General features: G+C 42.3%; 2 protein-coding genes across 15 annotated transcripts in view; both read left to right on the top strand.

Moving 5' to 3' along the window:
* The window catches only part of NFYA (nuclear transcription factor Y subunit alpha), a 28,145-nt gene extending 18,626 nt beyond the window's left edge, over positions 1-9,519 (top strand). For 9 of the 14 annotated variants that reach the window (XM_025990873.2, XM_025990876.2, XM_025990875.2 and 6 more), the window contains 4 exons: positions 1,344-1,510; positions 2,618-2,791; positions 3,644-3,745; positions 6,689-9,519. In XM_025990873.2, the coding sequence (XP_025846658.1) occupies positions 1,344-1,510; positions 2,618-2,791; positions 3,644-3,745; positions 6,689-6,742 (497 nt within the window). In that variant the 3' untranslated portion in view covers positions 6,743-9,519. The remainder of the gene's footprint in view (positions 1-1,343; positions 1,511-2,617; positions 2,792-3,643; positions 3,746-6,688) is intronic. The other 5 variants (XM_025990878.2, XM_025990880.2, XM_072731771.1 and 2 more) reach the window with 1 other exon arrangement.
* Positions 9,520-11,342: 1,823 nt separating this feature from the next.
* LOC112914158 (adenylate cyclase type 10-like) overlaps positions 11,343-16,036 on the top strand; it is a 47,647-nt gene continuing 42,953 nt past the window's right edge. Inside the window, exons 1-3 of the mRNA XM_072731838.1 lie at positions 11,343-11,502; positions 12,330-12,434; positions 15,728-15,766. Of these exons, the coding sequence (XP_072587939.1) occupies positions 11,343-11,502; positions 12,330-12,434; positions 15,728-15,766 (304 nt within the window). The remainder of the gene's footprint in view (positions 11,503-12,329; positions 12,435-15,727; positions 15,767-16,036) is intronic.

Genomic DNA, 16,036 nt, shown 5'->3' on the forward strand with positions numbered 1-16,036 from the left:
TTTATTTCTTGTCCACTTTATTATTAATTTTTGTCCAAAAGACTTCTTATGTTCCTACTATGTATGCAGCACTTCACTAAGAAAGAAATTTTCTTCTTAGCCTCTAATCTATTATGAGAGATATATATGTGACCAAATAAATGCAGTGCAGAGCCTTTATAGAGGTATGTTCTAGAAATAGATAATACATAAATATAGGAGCAATGAAATCTGTTTGACTTGGGAGGAGAATGGACTTCAGAGAAGAGGAGGTAGCTCAAACTGAACTTGAGAGCTTTTGGAAGCATCTGTCAGAAAACTAAATTGGGAAAGGACATCTCAGAGTATGAGTAAAAGTTTTACTTATGAGGGGTACCTGGGTGGCTGAGTCAGTTGGCTCAGGTCATGAGATCAAGCCCTGCATTGGGCTCCAAGCTGGGCATGAAACCTGCTTAGGATTCTCTCTGGCCCACTCCTCACCCCCACTTACATGCACACCTGCTCTCTCAAAAAAAAAAAAAAAGAAAGAAAGAAAAGAAAAGAAAAAAAAGTTGACTTCTGATTAAAATTAGCAGTATACAAGCTCCAGTGAGTACAGTAAGTATGTGCTCCTATGATTCAGGAGGAGGCTTGAACTGGATTGAGCCCAGGCAGGAGCTCAAACCAAAGTGTTTAGTTGAATTTTAAATTTTATTTTATTTTTTTTCTTTTCTTTTTTTTTTTTTTCTTTTCTTTTTTTTTTTTTTTCTTTTTTTTTTTTTAAGATTTATTTATTCATGATAGAGAGAGAGAGAGGCAGAGACACAGGCAGAGGGAAAAGCAGGCTCCATGCTGGGAACCTGACGCGGGACTCGATCCCAGGACCCCAGGATCACGCCCTGGGCCAAAGGCAGGTGCCAAACTGCTGAGCCACCCAGGGATCCCCTTAAATTTTATTTCTATAACAGCTTGAGGCATTACCAATTTAGGATAAATAAATTATATATTTATGATATTTATAAAACTTTCATCCTAAACAGATTATTCCTGTATATAAGAACAGTGGGTACAGCTGAAGTCAGATTGACCCTTAGAAGTGGAGGCCTCCAAACTTTCTCACCAGCCATTGAAAGCCATTATTGGGATACCCAGGGAGGTATCCACTTCAGATCTGGAACCCAGATAGTGAATAGAAAATCAAAGGTAGTGATTACTTGGATTACATGCAGCAAACCAGGCAGAGAGTAGGAGAGGCTCTCCCTTTGTGCTGTTTAGTATGCTTTTCCAGGGTAAATAAGTGTGTGCCAGATAGAAGAGGGACTAACTGTGTTCCCTTCTTTCTGTGTACCTGTTTTTTGTTTGTTTTATGTTTTATTTTCTTAAAGTTACAGTCCCTGTTTCAGGCATGATCACCATCCCAGCAGCCAGTTTGGCAGGAGCACAGATTGTTCAGACAGGAGCCAACACCAACACAACCAGCAGTGGGCAGGGGACTGTCACTGTGACACTACCAGTGGCAGGCAATGTGGTCAATTCAGGAGGGATGGTCATGGTAAGAAAATGCATTCTTCACCTTACCACTCTGTCATTTATCCTTCTTTATATTTCTTTGTCATTGAAAATTTTTTTGGACTTGCAACTTGATGTCTTTCATAAAGCCTATTGAAAATGCTGACCCCTTGGGATCAAATTGATCCTTAAGGCACTTACAGAGGTCTGCTTTTGCAAGAACATTACAATGAACTATATAATTCGTTCTGAGCACCTACTATGTGCTGGGGACTATTCTAGGTGCTAGAGATATAGCAGAGGATAAACAGAAATACCTGCTTTTGAATAATTTTATTCAGAATTCAAATAATGAAGACATAGACTACTAATCTTTGGGAAATGGGAACTAAATTGCCTACAGTGAGTGAAATAAGCTCAAAATTAGATAGCAATCAATAAAGAAACCAAAAAAATGTATGCTACAAAGACATTGGGAAAATAGGGAAGGAGAGATGAGTAGTGGTGTGAGCAGAGGCTAAGTACTCCTGTCCAAAATGGATGTCAGTGCACAGTACCTAAAATGAGTAAATTAAGAACAAGTAATAGAAGCCTGCGCACAGAGGTGGAAGAAGCTACCAGAAGAAAACAACACATCCATTCAACACATCATAGTTGGGAAGGGAATGGGGCTTGGAAACCTGTTACTGATTTCCTCTTACATTTAGTATGGTGTTTTTAGTTTTAGTTTGTTTAGAAAAATTAGGATTGAATCAGTAAGTAGTTAATTAAATTATGTAACCATAAGCATTTGGATCAATCTCTGCCAACCTACCTTTGTACTGTTTCGTTGTTTATGATTACTCTTCCTGACCATTAGATGGCAGCAGACTTTCCTAGAAATGGAGCCATAGGTGGACCAGAATTTGGACATGGTTGTGACATTCGTCCGTGGGGCTCCTTGGCTCCCTATGACAAAATCTTCTGGAATGTTGGTTTAAAATGCAGACCTTGAGTGTTAATGTTCTCCAGGAATCTGCATTTAACTAAGTGTTCTATAAAAGCTACTCTTTGTAGCATTTAGAAAAAAATAATTTAACAGGGGCCAAGAAATAGTTTCCTTTGTCTTATGTGCCACTATTTAATAACCTATGGTTTTCTCTTCACACAGATGGTGCCTGGTGCTGGCTCTGTACCTGCTATCCAAAGAATTCCTCTCCCTGGGGCAGAGATGCTCGAAGAAGAGCCTCTCTATGTGAATGCCAAACAGTACCACCGTATACTAAAGAGGAGGCAAGCCCGGGCTAAACTAGAGGCGGAAGGGAAAATTCCAAAGGAAAGAAGGGTGTGTATAACAACTGAAAGAAGAAAGAGAAAGGGCAGGGATATACTTTTGAAATTACCTTTTATATGGTTTGTCTCCTTGAGCACCTTCCAAACAAATGAAAGTAAATAGAAGTTATCTTTTGTTAAAGTTAGCATTTGTCATCATTCCGTGCGGCCGCAGCTACAATAATAAAACCGTAACAGTGGCTTCAAAAAGAGCTTATTTTTTTTCTTACATAAAAGAAGTCTGGAGAGAAATTGTCCTGGGCTGGTAGTCCATTTCCACAGTCAGTTCTTGTGATCCTCTCTCCTCTGGTGTCACTATTCTGATGGCCTTAGTACGCTAGTTAACAGTCCAGGATGATGGCTTGGGTTCCAGCCTAGGAAGAAAGAGAACAAGAAAAGCATTCTTCCTCAAGGAAACTTTCATGAAGCTCCATAAATCTCATTAGCCAAAATTTTATTACATGGCCACTTACCTGCAGATGAGGCCAAGAAATGCAGGCTTTTGGTTTTTTGTTTGTGTTTTTTTTTTGTTTGTTTGTTTGTTTGTTTTTTACTGAACTTCCATTTGCTCAACTAAAATTTGGTCTGTTACTGAAGCAAAGGAGAGGGGATAGGGAAGTATAGATAGTGATCATTGCTACACCTTTGGGGAATCTTTATTATCCGTTTAGCACTTAGATCTTTATGGTAGTTAATACACAGTTCAGCTGCTGCCTAGACTTTACTCTTTTTCCATAATTCACAGTTATAATTGCCCCTGGTGGCTCTGATGATAGCTTCCCTGAACTTCAGAGAAGAGGATTTGTGCATGAGATAACCATACTGGTTCCAACTAGTACCTTTATTTATTTCTCTGGTTTTTTAGAAATACCTGCATGAGTCTCGGCACCGTCACGCCATGGCTCGGAAGCGTGGTGAAGGTGGACGGTTTTTCTCTCCAAAAGAAAAGGATAGTCCCCATATGCAGGTGAGTATGATACATTTATTCTTCTCTTCTTGCCTTGTATTTTCTTGGGAAGAGCATTCAGAGTCCTCTTGTTACTTCACACCAGAGACTAATTACATTCTCTCAGTTGAATGCAATGTTGTGTCTCTTAGATTCCTTTTGACCTTAAAGCACTAAAGGTGTTCAGTACAGTGGCCTTTTTTCTTCCTCATCTTTGCCAGTTATTACTGTTAATTCCTTCTTAGAGTTCTCATTTTTCTTTGTTTTATTTTATTTTTTTTTTTTAATTTTTTTTTTTTTATTTATTTATGATAGTCAGAGAGAGAGAGAGAGAGAGAGGCAGAGACACAGGCAGAGGGAGAAGCGGGCTCCATGTACCGGCAGCCCGACGTGGGATTCGATCCGGGGTCTCCAGGATCGCGCCCTGGGCCAAAGGCAGGCGCCAAACTGCTGCGCCACCCAGGGATCCCTCATTTTTCTTTGTTTTAAAAGTTTTATGGTCTCTTTAGTGTAATAGCATGACTAGCAGCAGCTAACACTTAACTGCTGTGTGCCAGCCATTACCATAAGCATTTTTTTTTTCATTGAATCTTTAGAGCAACCTCAAGCCCCATGAGATAAGAATTCTTATTTCCATTTTTCAGTTGAATCTGAGGCTTAGAGAGGTTAAGTAGTTTGCCCAAGGTAAAAATAACTAATAAAATGGTGCACCTGAAATTTAAAGCCAGTGTAATTCCAGAATGTATTTGTAACTGCTGTTCTTCACTGGTTCTTACATCTGATTCCACTGATTATACTTACCAGCATTTCTGAATCAGTATTTCCAAAATAGAACTCTTGGTTTTTATTCTATTTTTTCATCCCTCAACCAGTCACTTATCTCAATGAGTGACCTGTCCATCCACCGAGTTGCTAAAGCTTGAATTGTTCAATTCTTGAAAAACTCCTCTTGGTTTTACTTTTAGAATAAAATCTGAATCAGTTATCATTTTTTCCCTTCCAACTGCCATCAGCCTGGAGAAATCCTCTCTTCTTTTGCTTCAGTTTACGTAACAGCTGCCTATTGGTATCCTTTCTCCCATTCTTGTGCTGCTGTCATCCATTCTGCACATCTTCCTGGGGTCTTCTTAAAATGTGTGTCATCTCACATCACCATCCTGCTTATACCACTTCCATGCCTGCCATTTCCCACATGCACTTAGACTAAAATCCCGAGTATATACCAATGGCCAAAAAGGCACTGGTGTGATCTAGCTCCTGCCTACCTCTGGCTTCATTTCCTCCTGCTCTTGGTCTTTATGCTGTTGCTGTACTGTTCATTGGTCTGTCTCCTGCCATAGGACCTTTGTCTTGAAAATAGCTAATCTCTAAAGCTTTTCACTTCCATCTTCTTGTGTGATTGGATCTTTTGTACCTTTCAGGTCTTGGTTTAAATCTGAGGCTAGAGCCAGGGTAGATCTCTTGCACCTCATTTTTTCATATCTTCCTTTTCTTCTTGAGCATCAAAATAGTCAACTTGTTTTATTTGGTAATTGTGCAGTTAGTGTCTTCTTCACTAGACTGTTAGCTGTGTAGAGAGTAGAGGGTTGTTTTGTTCTCCGTTGTATTGACTGGACTTAGCATAATGCCCAGTCCAGAACAAGCACTTGGTAAATGTTTGTTGAATTCTTAGATCCCTCTCATTTCCTGATACTTTATTCTGTGTGACCATTATATCTCATCTACACTATTGTCAAATCAGTTTTTATAAACTAGTGTTTTTTTAATCATGTCGGTTTTCATTTCTTACTGCATCATATCCCAAGCTGTTTCTCTATGACATCCAAGCAGCTTGGCCTCCTCACCCCTTTCAGTGTCACACTGGGAATCCTCAGTATTTCCACACATGAGCACAAATTCCTTTTTTAGTGCTATTCATTCCTACCTATAGTCTGGGAGCCCCTGCTTTCTCATCATCTGTTCCGGAGGTATGTGGATGTAGAGTGCCATCTATGGACATTATGCTAGGAACTCTCCTCATTCTGTGTGCTAGCAATAGGACTTTGATCAAGGAACTTAGCTTCCTTTGGCCTGAGTTCCTTCACCTGTGAAATAGGCTGCTGTTGTTGATACTTCATAGGACCATTGTGGGGATTTCGTGCAGTAAGCCACATTGGACACCTACGTAGCACATTATTATTTTGAGGCCTCAGTAAATGCTGGTTATTGTTCTTATTCATTGTTCAAGACCCCACTGCAGTCCTACCACCTCCAGAAATCTTTTAGCTTTTTCTTAGATCCCATCAGTTGAAGCTTCAGAGCCTTGGTGTGGAGGAACTAAAGGCGGATATTGTGGAGTGTTGGAAAGAGTTTCAAATGCTTGTCTTAACACTGCAGGTTTTAAGTGAGAGGCAGCAGGCAGAATTTAGTGGAAAGAAGGTTAAATGGGAGCCAAGAGATTTGGGTGTTATTTCTTGCTGGGTTGCTGACTAACTTTTTTCACTCTAGTCCAGGCAAATCACTTTATCCATCTAGGCTTTGGATTTACCTACAAAATGAGTGCATTAAAATAAAGGCCAATGTCCTTTCCAGCCCTGCTAAGTGCTTAGTATTTAAATATGATCAGAAAACCATCACACAAAAATAAAGCATGACATGATTTGTCTTGGCCACCTCATGACCCTTAAACTTGAAAGGTAAAGTACAACACAGGGTTCTCTTTGGAAAGAGATACACTATGAATTCTGGAGTGCTTGGAAATGGAATGCCAGGCCGGACTTAACAGTCCTTTTATGCAAAGGTTTGTTATTTCTTCTTTCTTATGGAGCTGCATTTTAATCCATGTAGGTAGACTTAGATGCATTATTGGCCTTTGGTGTATTTAGCAAAATTGTATGTATTCCCCCTTGATGAGGAGGAGTTAGAGCCTTGAGTTCCCTATTACTTCTGCAGAGGATTTTAATCACTATTATTCTTTGTCTTTAGGATCCAAACCAAGCAGATGAAGAAGCAATGACACAGATCATCCGAGTGTCCTAACCCAAGGCCATGTGATGGAGCAGATCAAGGTCATGTTCCTCGCCACTGCTTCCCACTGTTCCAGGAAATTGATCACCTCTTCCGATGGGACACTGATGATTACGTGCTGCCCTTTTCTACAGGACAGAAACCACTTAGTTTTTAATAAGTGGCTCAGTATTATAATTGCAGCGATGTCTGGCAAATTGAAGTTGCAAGCCTTTGTCTCGCCCTTTCAGACAGGACCTATTTCAGACTGTTGATGACATTGACATTTCATGGATTAGGATGATGCAAGGGACCGGTGCACGTAAGTGCACACACAGCACTTATGTTGGCTTCTGAAGCCAGCCAGCCATCTTAGCAGGGGAGAATAACCTTCTCAACCAAGACTGCAATCAGGGAAGCATACGCCCACTCCTTCCCATGGAATCTAAGCAGCATCTATCCTCTGATGGGGGATCTCAGGCTGACTCACTGGACACTTTGTATTCAGAGGTGGCTTCCAAGCAAGGAAGCTCCATCTCATGACATGGAAACAATAAATTCTCTGAGATACATTCATCTAATCTGTGGTAATAATAGGAATCTCTGTCTACCCAGATGATAAATTGTTATTTTTGGACTCCAGCCAAGAAAAAGCTAACTCTGGGGATAGATGACAAAAGACTCAAGCATTAAAAATAGAAATTGCTGAATCTCTCTTTTTTTAAAGCTTTGACAAGTCGTGGTCTGTTTGTCTGTCTGCTGACAGATCATCTGGACCATAGTTCTTGCTTCTGCTACTTTTAAAGACAATTTAGAGGGTATTGGACCTTTGAAACTGCCTTTCCTAAGTAGAAAACAAAACCATAGAACAACTTCTGTGCTGAAGTGCTGAGGACATTTGTAGTAACTCCTAAACAGAAAGCCAAACTAGAGGGGTTTTTTTGTTTTGTTTTGTTTTGTTTTTTTAAGTAGGCTGCACACCCAGCGTGGAGTCCAGTGCGGGGCTTGAACTCACATCCTGAGATCAAGACCTGAGCTGAGATCAGGAGTTAGATGCTCTACTGACTGAGTCACCCAGGTGCCCCTAGAGATTTTCAGTCATAGGCTTTATGACACCATTTGTGGGGAAGAGAAGGGTTCACACATGTTTCAGTCTAGCAGAAGAAAGTAGTGTGTGTGTATATATATATATATATATATATATATATATATATATATATATATCCATGTGTTGTCATGTAGCATGATTCTCCAATGGATGGATGCCTGGGATGGATCATTAAGATGAAAAGAATAATTTATACTTTAACCTTTTAACAAGCATGGACAGGGAGAAGTCTGAGAACTGCTCTTTGACAGTTTCTGTCTGGAAAGCATTGTTCAATCACACTCTCCTGGACATATTCCAACTCACCTCAAGTTTTAAGGAGAATGTGTTGGCTTCTTTCCTGCAGCACTTTGTTCTGTGCTGGACCCAGAGAGCGAACATTCACTTTCTTCCCTGGCAGCTGATTCTTCGGTGCCAGCTTCCATGTTTTCCCTTTTCTACATAGGCCTTGTACAGCAGAAAGGTTTTTACATTGCATCCATGTTCTGGGGATAAGCTGCTGATTGGTAATGGTGATGCCTGCAGGGTCAAGCATTGGGCCACAGTTCCCAGGATGGACTGTGCCTTGGAAATCTCTTTCTTTGCTGGATGTTGAAGCTGGGGGAATAAAGATATTTCAAAAAGAGTTGCTTCCTTCTCTAGAAACAAGGAAGACCTAATTCTTTTGAAGATCACTTGGGTTTGATTTAAATACCAGGAGTAAGGATTGGCACTTTGTGTGATTTCACTTTCATCATATTAAGAGGGAAAAGAAAATAAACCCTCTAAAGAAAATATCACAAAGGGAAATAATAGTAATGATAGAAACAGGTACAGAGCTTTGCAAAGAAAGCAAGAAGTGATTTCCCTAGTCCTTGGTATCATCTGTCTTATCTTTTAGATGTCAGGAGAGGCCAACCCTTCAGTAGGCTCACTAGAAATTTCTGGCTCTTTAAGTTTCAGACACTGGCTTTATTCAGTAAGGCCCAAGTTTTTTGGATGAGAGTTCACTAAAAACAATGAGAAATTTCTATCCCTTGGTGTGTTTAGGAGTCTTTAAGATGCAGAGCTTCTCAGATCTAAGAAAGTTCTCAGATCTAAGCCAACAGCAGTTCTAAAATGCTATTTATTTGTGTCTGTAAGTTTGTACATAGTAATATCAACCTCATATTGTTGCAGGTGTTTTTTTTTTTTTTTCCATAAGTTTTGAGTTGTGTTTTGTTTGAAATGAAATGCTTCAGTTGTCATTTTGTCATTGCATTTCAGATAGCTCATGGCCCTTTTATTTGGCCATTTTAGCACACCATAATAACCCACAAAGTGGGGGGTTTGAGATTTGGACTTTTTCTTTGTTACTAGAAGTTCTTTTATTTGTCCTTGTGACCGTAGTGATGACATCATAGATGCAGAAAGAGTGAATGGATGAGTGAATAATTGGTTCAATGCATAGTTACTTCACTTCCTGAGTGCTCTTTTTGACAAGATAATTGTAAATGTATATATTTTAATTGCACTGGTACATTGAACATGTCAGTGTCTATACCACTGGACCAACAGAGCTTTTTCTGGCTGTTGGGTGCCTGATAATAATGTCTTGATTTTCCTTTGGGACTCAACAATATAGGTTTTTCTCCCAGCAGTAGGGGGAGTACAAATGACAGATCATTGATGTCACTGCAATTGTTATTTTTTAAAATAAATTTGTAAAAATACTAAAAAATGATTTGAATTTTGACATTCCTTGGGTTCTAGGTTGTGTTTATAATACTGAAATCATGATCTTTGTAGACAGACATGGGACCATTGTAGACAAGAGTGTCAAACTTGTAGTGTCCAGGCCTTCCAGTTGTATGTTGCCCTTCCTGTCTTTTTCTTCCCTTTTGGCCCTCCACCCTACTGAGGAGGTATTTTGCCACCTGTGCACTGATCCTGTATTTGGTCTCACTACTGAAATGTTTACCAGAATTTGATAAAGTAATTCTACAAGCAAAATAAGCTTTTTAGTTATTGATGTAGAGAACAAAGGTCAAAGAAATAGACAAAAAAAGTTAAAACTTCCTTACGACTTACAGTCCATTGACAAGCACTTGAGACAGGCAAAGTGACCTTTTTTAGGAACTCAACTGGTATTAATCTCAACTAGATATTAATACTTTGCTAAGGGAAAACGCAGCCTTAGTTTGACATTAGTCCAACCTCCAGGATCTTGTAAATCTCCTTTAACATATAAAAATTCCTTTAAACTGCTTTTATTGCTACTCCCCAAGATACACGTTGGCAATCATCCCCCAAGCATACGGCCCACTGATACACATCTGAAGGGTCTCATGACTTAAGATTTTGGTAGATGTAATAAATGGCCCCTCAATTCCTGGAAACCTTGCTAACAAATTTCTTAGAGACTTAAACTATACCTAACACCCTCCCAACTTGATACAATCAGCGACTCCCCACAACCCCAGTGCAGTTCTTGCTCATGGTCCTGTTCCTGTGCTTTAATAAACCACCTGTTCTGTACGAAAGACACCTCAAGAATTTGTTCTGGACTGTTCGCTCCCAAAACCTCACATTGTCACGTCAGTTATCACTGAAACAGCATCAATTGGATATTGTAAAACTAAGGACGGTGAAGCTGTGATTTTAGATTTTGTTTTTACTTCTGCAGTACAAACACGGATACTTTCCTGATTGTTAAAAATCCACAACACACTCATCGTGTTACTAATGTGAATTCTCCAACAATCTGAGCAACTGACGGGCAACCTTAGATAAGCCAATCATCACCACACAGGGAACCGGGAGCTGGAACTAGAGCAAAGCAACGCCAGGAGCATTCTCTGGAGACACCCTATAGACCCGTCCTGGCAGATGAAAGAAATAGAAGAAACTCCTTAACAGTTAAGGGACTGACCCTTAAATACCCTTAACCTAAGGGTATTAAATTTAAAAACCATACTGAGGCTGCCTTGGTCAGATCTAGCATTTTATTTTTATTTATTTATGATAATCACACGGGGAGAGAGAGAGAGGCAGAGACACAGGCAGAGGGAGAAGCAAACTCCATGCACCGGGAGCCCGACGTGGGACTCGATCCCAGGTCTCCAGGATCGCGCCCTGGGCCAAAGGCAGGCGCTAAATCGCTGCGCCACCCAGGGATCCCTGCCTCGGCCGGGTCTAATCGAATGCTGCCCTTAGAAATTCAGAGGTGAGCCAGCATTCCACCCCGGTGATAGAAGACCCGTCTCTTGGCACTATCTGAAATAATCTGTTTTATTGCAGAAGCATCTTCACGATTCCAGATTTTTAAGCGTCCTCTTGACTTTCGCAAACGCCTGCCCACCTGCCCCCCTCTCCCTCCCAGCCTGCTCCCTCTCCAGGCCAGGGCACCCGCGCAGGCGGCGCGAGGCAGGTGGGGCGGGGCCCGCGGCCGAGGAGCCCCGCACTGATTGGTTGATGGGCGGGACCCGCTGGGACCGTCGTAGCGGATTGGCTGCCACGCGGAGGACCCCCGTTTCCGGTAGCTTGGCGGGCAACCCCGCCGCCGCCATGGCGACCGGGGAGCAGCCGGCGGCAGCGCCGCCTCTGTGGCCCGTGGAGGCCCGGTTGGCGGCGCTGCTTCCCGACCTGCTGGTGTTCAGGAAGCCCCGGGGACCGGAACCCGAGCTGGCCACAGCCCAGGGCGTCCTCCTCGGCGTTCACGTGACGGGTGAGGGGCGGTGCGTCGCTCTCCCGCCCCGCCCGAGGGGCGGCCGTCGGGGCGGGGCTCGGGCGGTTACAGACGCGGCGGTTGCAGACCCGGGCGGACGCCGCTCGCCGCCGCCGCCGCCGCCGCCGCCTCGGGAAGCCGGGAGGGGCCCTTTCGGAGCGCGAGGACGCCTACAGGGATCGTCTGGCTAGCCCCGGAGTTCACTTGGGAAACGGAAGGAGACTCAGAGAAAGGCAGCGATTTCGCGGGGCCGCCCTGCAGGCTCTGAGCCCAAGTTTTCTCCCAGTTCGCATCCTGCTTCAGCCAGTCCCCCCCCCCCCCCCCAATTAATTTCTTCTTTGGGTCCCTAAGTGTGTGCCCGCCACGGCTCTAGAAATTAAGAGATCCGGCAGCTTCTTCGAGACTCACTCCCTTAAATATTGGTGGAGTCTGTGTCACGGATCCGAAGGCACCTGCCCGGGAGGAGCTCACCCTCCCGGGTCCTCCATAGAGCTCTCATCCATCCGCCCTCGTCACTGGTTTCTCCGTCCCTCCTTCCTCCCTTGGCCAGGGAGCTTCCGAGGGTACGGCAGAAACGGGGTGACGGGCTGGAGAGGAATGGGGTGCTTGTGGGTGACTCTTGTGCAGCTCCCGGAAGCGCAGGGGTGTGTGTGGGAGGGTTGGCTTTCTGGGCTCCCGGAGGAGGCAGCAGCCAGCCCGGCCCCAAGTACTAAGGCTTGTTAAAGGGTGAGGACGTCTGCTTCTTTCCCCTGGCCCTGATGCGCGAAGTGGAAGAGGGCCTGAAAGTTAGGATCCGCCGCTAACGCCATCTCTGTTTTGTCGGCTAGGGTTCACAGCACTAATGGACAGGTGCAGCCTGAGCTGCAAGTCGGAGCGTGACATGGACACACTGGCCCGCATCTTCAGCTGTTACATTAGTGACATCGTGGAGCGTGAGTGACCACTGTAGGGAAGCCAGGAGGCGTGGTGCCGGGCTCCGAGCGAGCGTCTGTAACAACAGAAGGAGGCCTGGGCTACTTGAAAAGATACTAAAGGGTTATGCCTTCAGTGTTACTCATCTTTTGTTTCTTTTATTTCTTCTTACTGCTACCAACAGGCTAGGTTTTTGTTTCTGTTTTGTTTGCCTGTACCTGCCGTTCTATCTGGTCTCACATCCTGAAGTGGACGCAGTGTTCAGAAAGGGGAGGCAACAAACAGATTTTAATTTTTACTCTGCATGTTTGTGTTTTATTTCAAAATAAAGTATTCCTCAGGTTGTCTCTTCTAAAAGTAACGCAGCGTGTGCCCGCCCCTATGTGTTCATAGACATCTTTCCAGTCTGTTATTTTATTTTGATCCTGTGAAGTAGGAAAGAGTGTTTTCTTCGTTTTTTCTGCCATGTGTTCAGCTTGTAGAAATTTGTCTAATCTGGGGAAGAAAAAAAAAAAACAGCCCTTACATGTGCAGTAAATGTTTTGAGAACATATTCTATGATATGTACTGCAAAAGGTTCAGAGTGTGCAAAAACATTTGCTCTTGAGGAGCTTCCACTCTAGTTAGACCCATCCAACAGAATTACTCTGGTCCTGAAACCTTTAGTACTTATGTCATAGTCCCTTCCCTCACTAACAGCACCCATACAATCATGTCTCTGATTCTGAGATTCACCAGAATTCTTACTTTGTGGAATCTCCTTAAGGAACTTGTTTATTTGATTCACCCCTTAACCCTGAGGAACAGTTATAAGAGGTCTTTAAATTTTTCCCATCAGGTTTAGATGAAAGGGAAAGAAATTATATATGTAATACAACACCGGGAACTGCTGGGTACTAGAAATACAGGCGAAAATAAGACACAATCCCCTCCCTCTAGGAGTTTCCACTAGATCCTTCCACTATCTCCAGTGGGAGATACAATAAGCAAACAAGAGAATTACAGATTATATATACATTTTACAAAGGAAACAAATAGGGTGTAATAGTAAAAAAGAATCGTAGAATGAGAAATTTTCTCTGTTAGGGTGATCATAGGAGGCTCCTCTCAAGTGTTTATGCTGAGACATAAAGGATGAGAGGAACATCTTGTGAAGAGGGGTAAAGTATTTCAGCAGAAAAATGCCAAGTGCAAAGCTTCTGAGATGGGAGGAAGCTTGGCTTGTTCTAGGAACTAAGAAGACCAGTGTGGCGAATGTATAGCCAACAGGGAGAAGTGTGGCTTGAGGTGAGACTGGAGATCATCATACTCTGTAGGCTGTAAGGAGTTTGAGTTATATATTTTTGTTCAAAGGGAAACTGTTAAAAGGTTCTGGCAAGGGGATGATGTGATCTGATTTACATTTTTTAAAGCTTATTTTAACTGCCTCATGGAGATTGGATTATAGGGAGCTGATGGAGGGCAGGTGGTAAGAATGGAAGCTAGAAGAGGCAGTTGTAGCAGCTGTGGAGAGATGATGCTGATTTGCTCTAGGATAGTGGTTCTCAACCTTGGCAGCACAATAGATAACCACTCAGGTAGTTTTTAAAAATCCTGATGTCTAGGCTTCACTCCAGACCAATTAAATCAGAATACCTTGGGGTAGGCCCAGGGATAAGGATTTTTTTCAGTTCCCAGGCTATTCCAATGTTGAAGTCAGGGTTACAGCCAATATAGAAACCATTGGTCTAGAGATAAGACAGGAGAACCATAAAGAGATGAAATGATTTGAAATGTGTTTTTCAGGATTTGCTGATATATTGACATCAGTAGGAAGTAGTGAGGAAAGCGACTCTCAAGATTTTTTTGACTTTCATAACTGACTTGGTGGTGGTGTCACTGAGATGGGCAAGATTGGGCTTTGAGAAAGAAAATAAAGGATCCTGAGTTTGAGATGTCAATAATTCACTCAAATGGAGAAATGAAATCAGTAGGTATGATTGAGGCTGGAGCTCAGAGAATAGACCCCTGTTAGAGACAGAAAGTGAGTTGATGGCCTAAAGATGTTACTTAAAGTTAGGAACTGATTGACTCTACACAAGAAGGGTGTAAGTAAAGAGAATGAGCCTAAGACTGAGGTTTGAGGGACTCCAGCATTGATTATGATTAGAGATAAAGAACCTACAAAAGAGACTGTAAAACAGCCAGTTAGGTAGGATATTGTGGTGTTCTTGAAGCCAAAGGAGTAGCGTCTCTAGGAAAAGAAGGATGAGGCTGACCAGGTTCGAAATGAAAGGTATAAAGTATCCCTGGGTGGCGCAGTGGTTTGGCGCCTGCCTTTGGCCCAGGGCGCGATCCTGGAGACCCTGGATTGAATCCCACATTGGGCTCCCGGTGCATGGAGCCTGCTTCTCCCTCTGCTTATGTCTCTGCCTCTCTCTCTCTCTCTCTCTCTCTCTCTCTCTCTCTCCCTGTGTGTGTGTGTGTGACTATCATAAATAAATTTTAAAAATTTTATAAAAAAAGGTATAAAGTACAATGCTGTGAGAAAAATACTGAATTTAGTAAGGTGAATGCTGTTGATGATCTTGATAAATTTTGGTGAAGTGATGGAGTTGGAAGTCAGATTGGAGAAAGCAGAGAAGAGAATGGTAGAGAAAACATTTAAGAGTGAATAGGAAATGAGGAACAAATTGTATATGGCCAACTCTTGAGAATTTTTTTGCTGGGTTGTAGCCTAAAAATGGAGTTAATAGCAAGAGAAGGTAGAGTCAAGAATAGGTAGTTTGATTTTGTGTTTTCTTTTTTTTTTTTTTTTTTTAAGATATTAGTGCAAATGATCCAGTAGAGAGGAGTTAAGGGAGTAGTGAAGTTCTTGAAAAGATGGGAGGGGCTAGGATTCAGAGCCTAGTGGAGTGTCTTTAAAGAGAACAGGAGTATGTCTTTCATTTTCAAAAGGATAGATACAGGGACTCCTGCATGGCTCAGTGGTTGAGGCCTGCCTTCGGCCCAGGGTGTGAGCCTGGAGTCACAGGATCGAGTCCCACATTGGGCTCCCTGCATGGAGCCTGCTTCTCCCTCTGCCTGTGTCTCTCTGTGTCTCTCATGAAGAGATACATAAAATCTTTTTTTTTTTAAAGCTGGATATAGATATTGACAAATTTGGGGAGAAGCTAAAGGAAAGGAAAGAGTCTGAGCTTTGGAGGGAGCAAACAGACCAGAGAACATATGAGGGAAAACTCAGCAGGCCATTCTTTTGATCATACATATAATTCTTCCGTGATCTAGTATGTCTTATTTTTTTATGCATTTTCCTCTCTCTACTTGATTTCAGATGTGCTGTGTTTTGGGGGAGATATCCTAAATATCACAGGTATTTTTCAGTTTTTCTGAATATTTAAAAGACTATAGGTGAGGACAACTACATTTAGGTGGGATTTGGCTTATTTGCTTATTCAGTATTGTTTATTTAATATGTACTAGGCCCCAGGGAAACAAAGATAAAGACACAGTCATTGCCTCAAAGTTTCTCTCCGTCTAATAGAAATACTTTGCTCATATTAAGTTCACATGTGCTTTACATTTTGCTTAATTGAATGGCAGAAAAATAAATGCCTATAAAGCACTTGTTTGCATGAGAAAA

This window comes from Vulpes vulpes, chromosome 1 (genome assembly GCF_048418805.1).
Source record: "Vulpes vulpes isolate BD-2025 chromosome 1, VulVul3, whole genome shotgun sequence".
In the NCBI taxonomy this organism is placed as follows: domain Eukaryota; kingdom Metazoa; phylum Chordata; class Mammalia; order Carnivora; family Canidae; genus Vulpes; species Vulpes vulpes.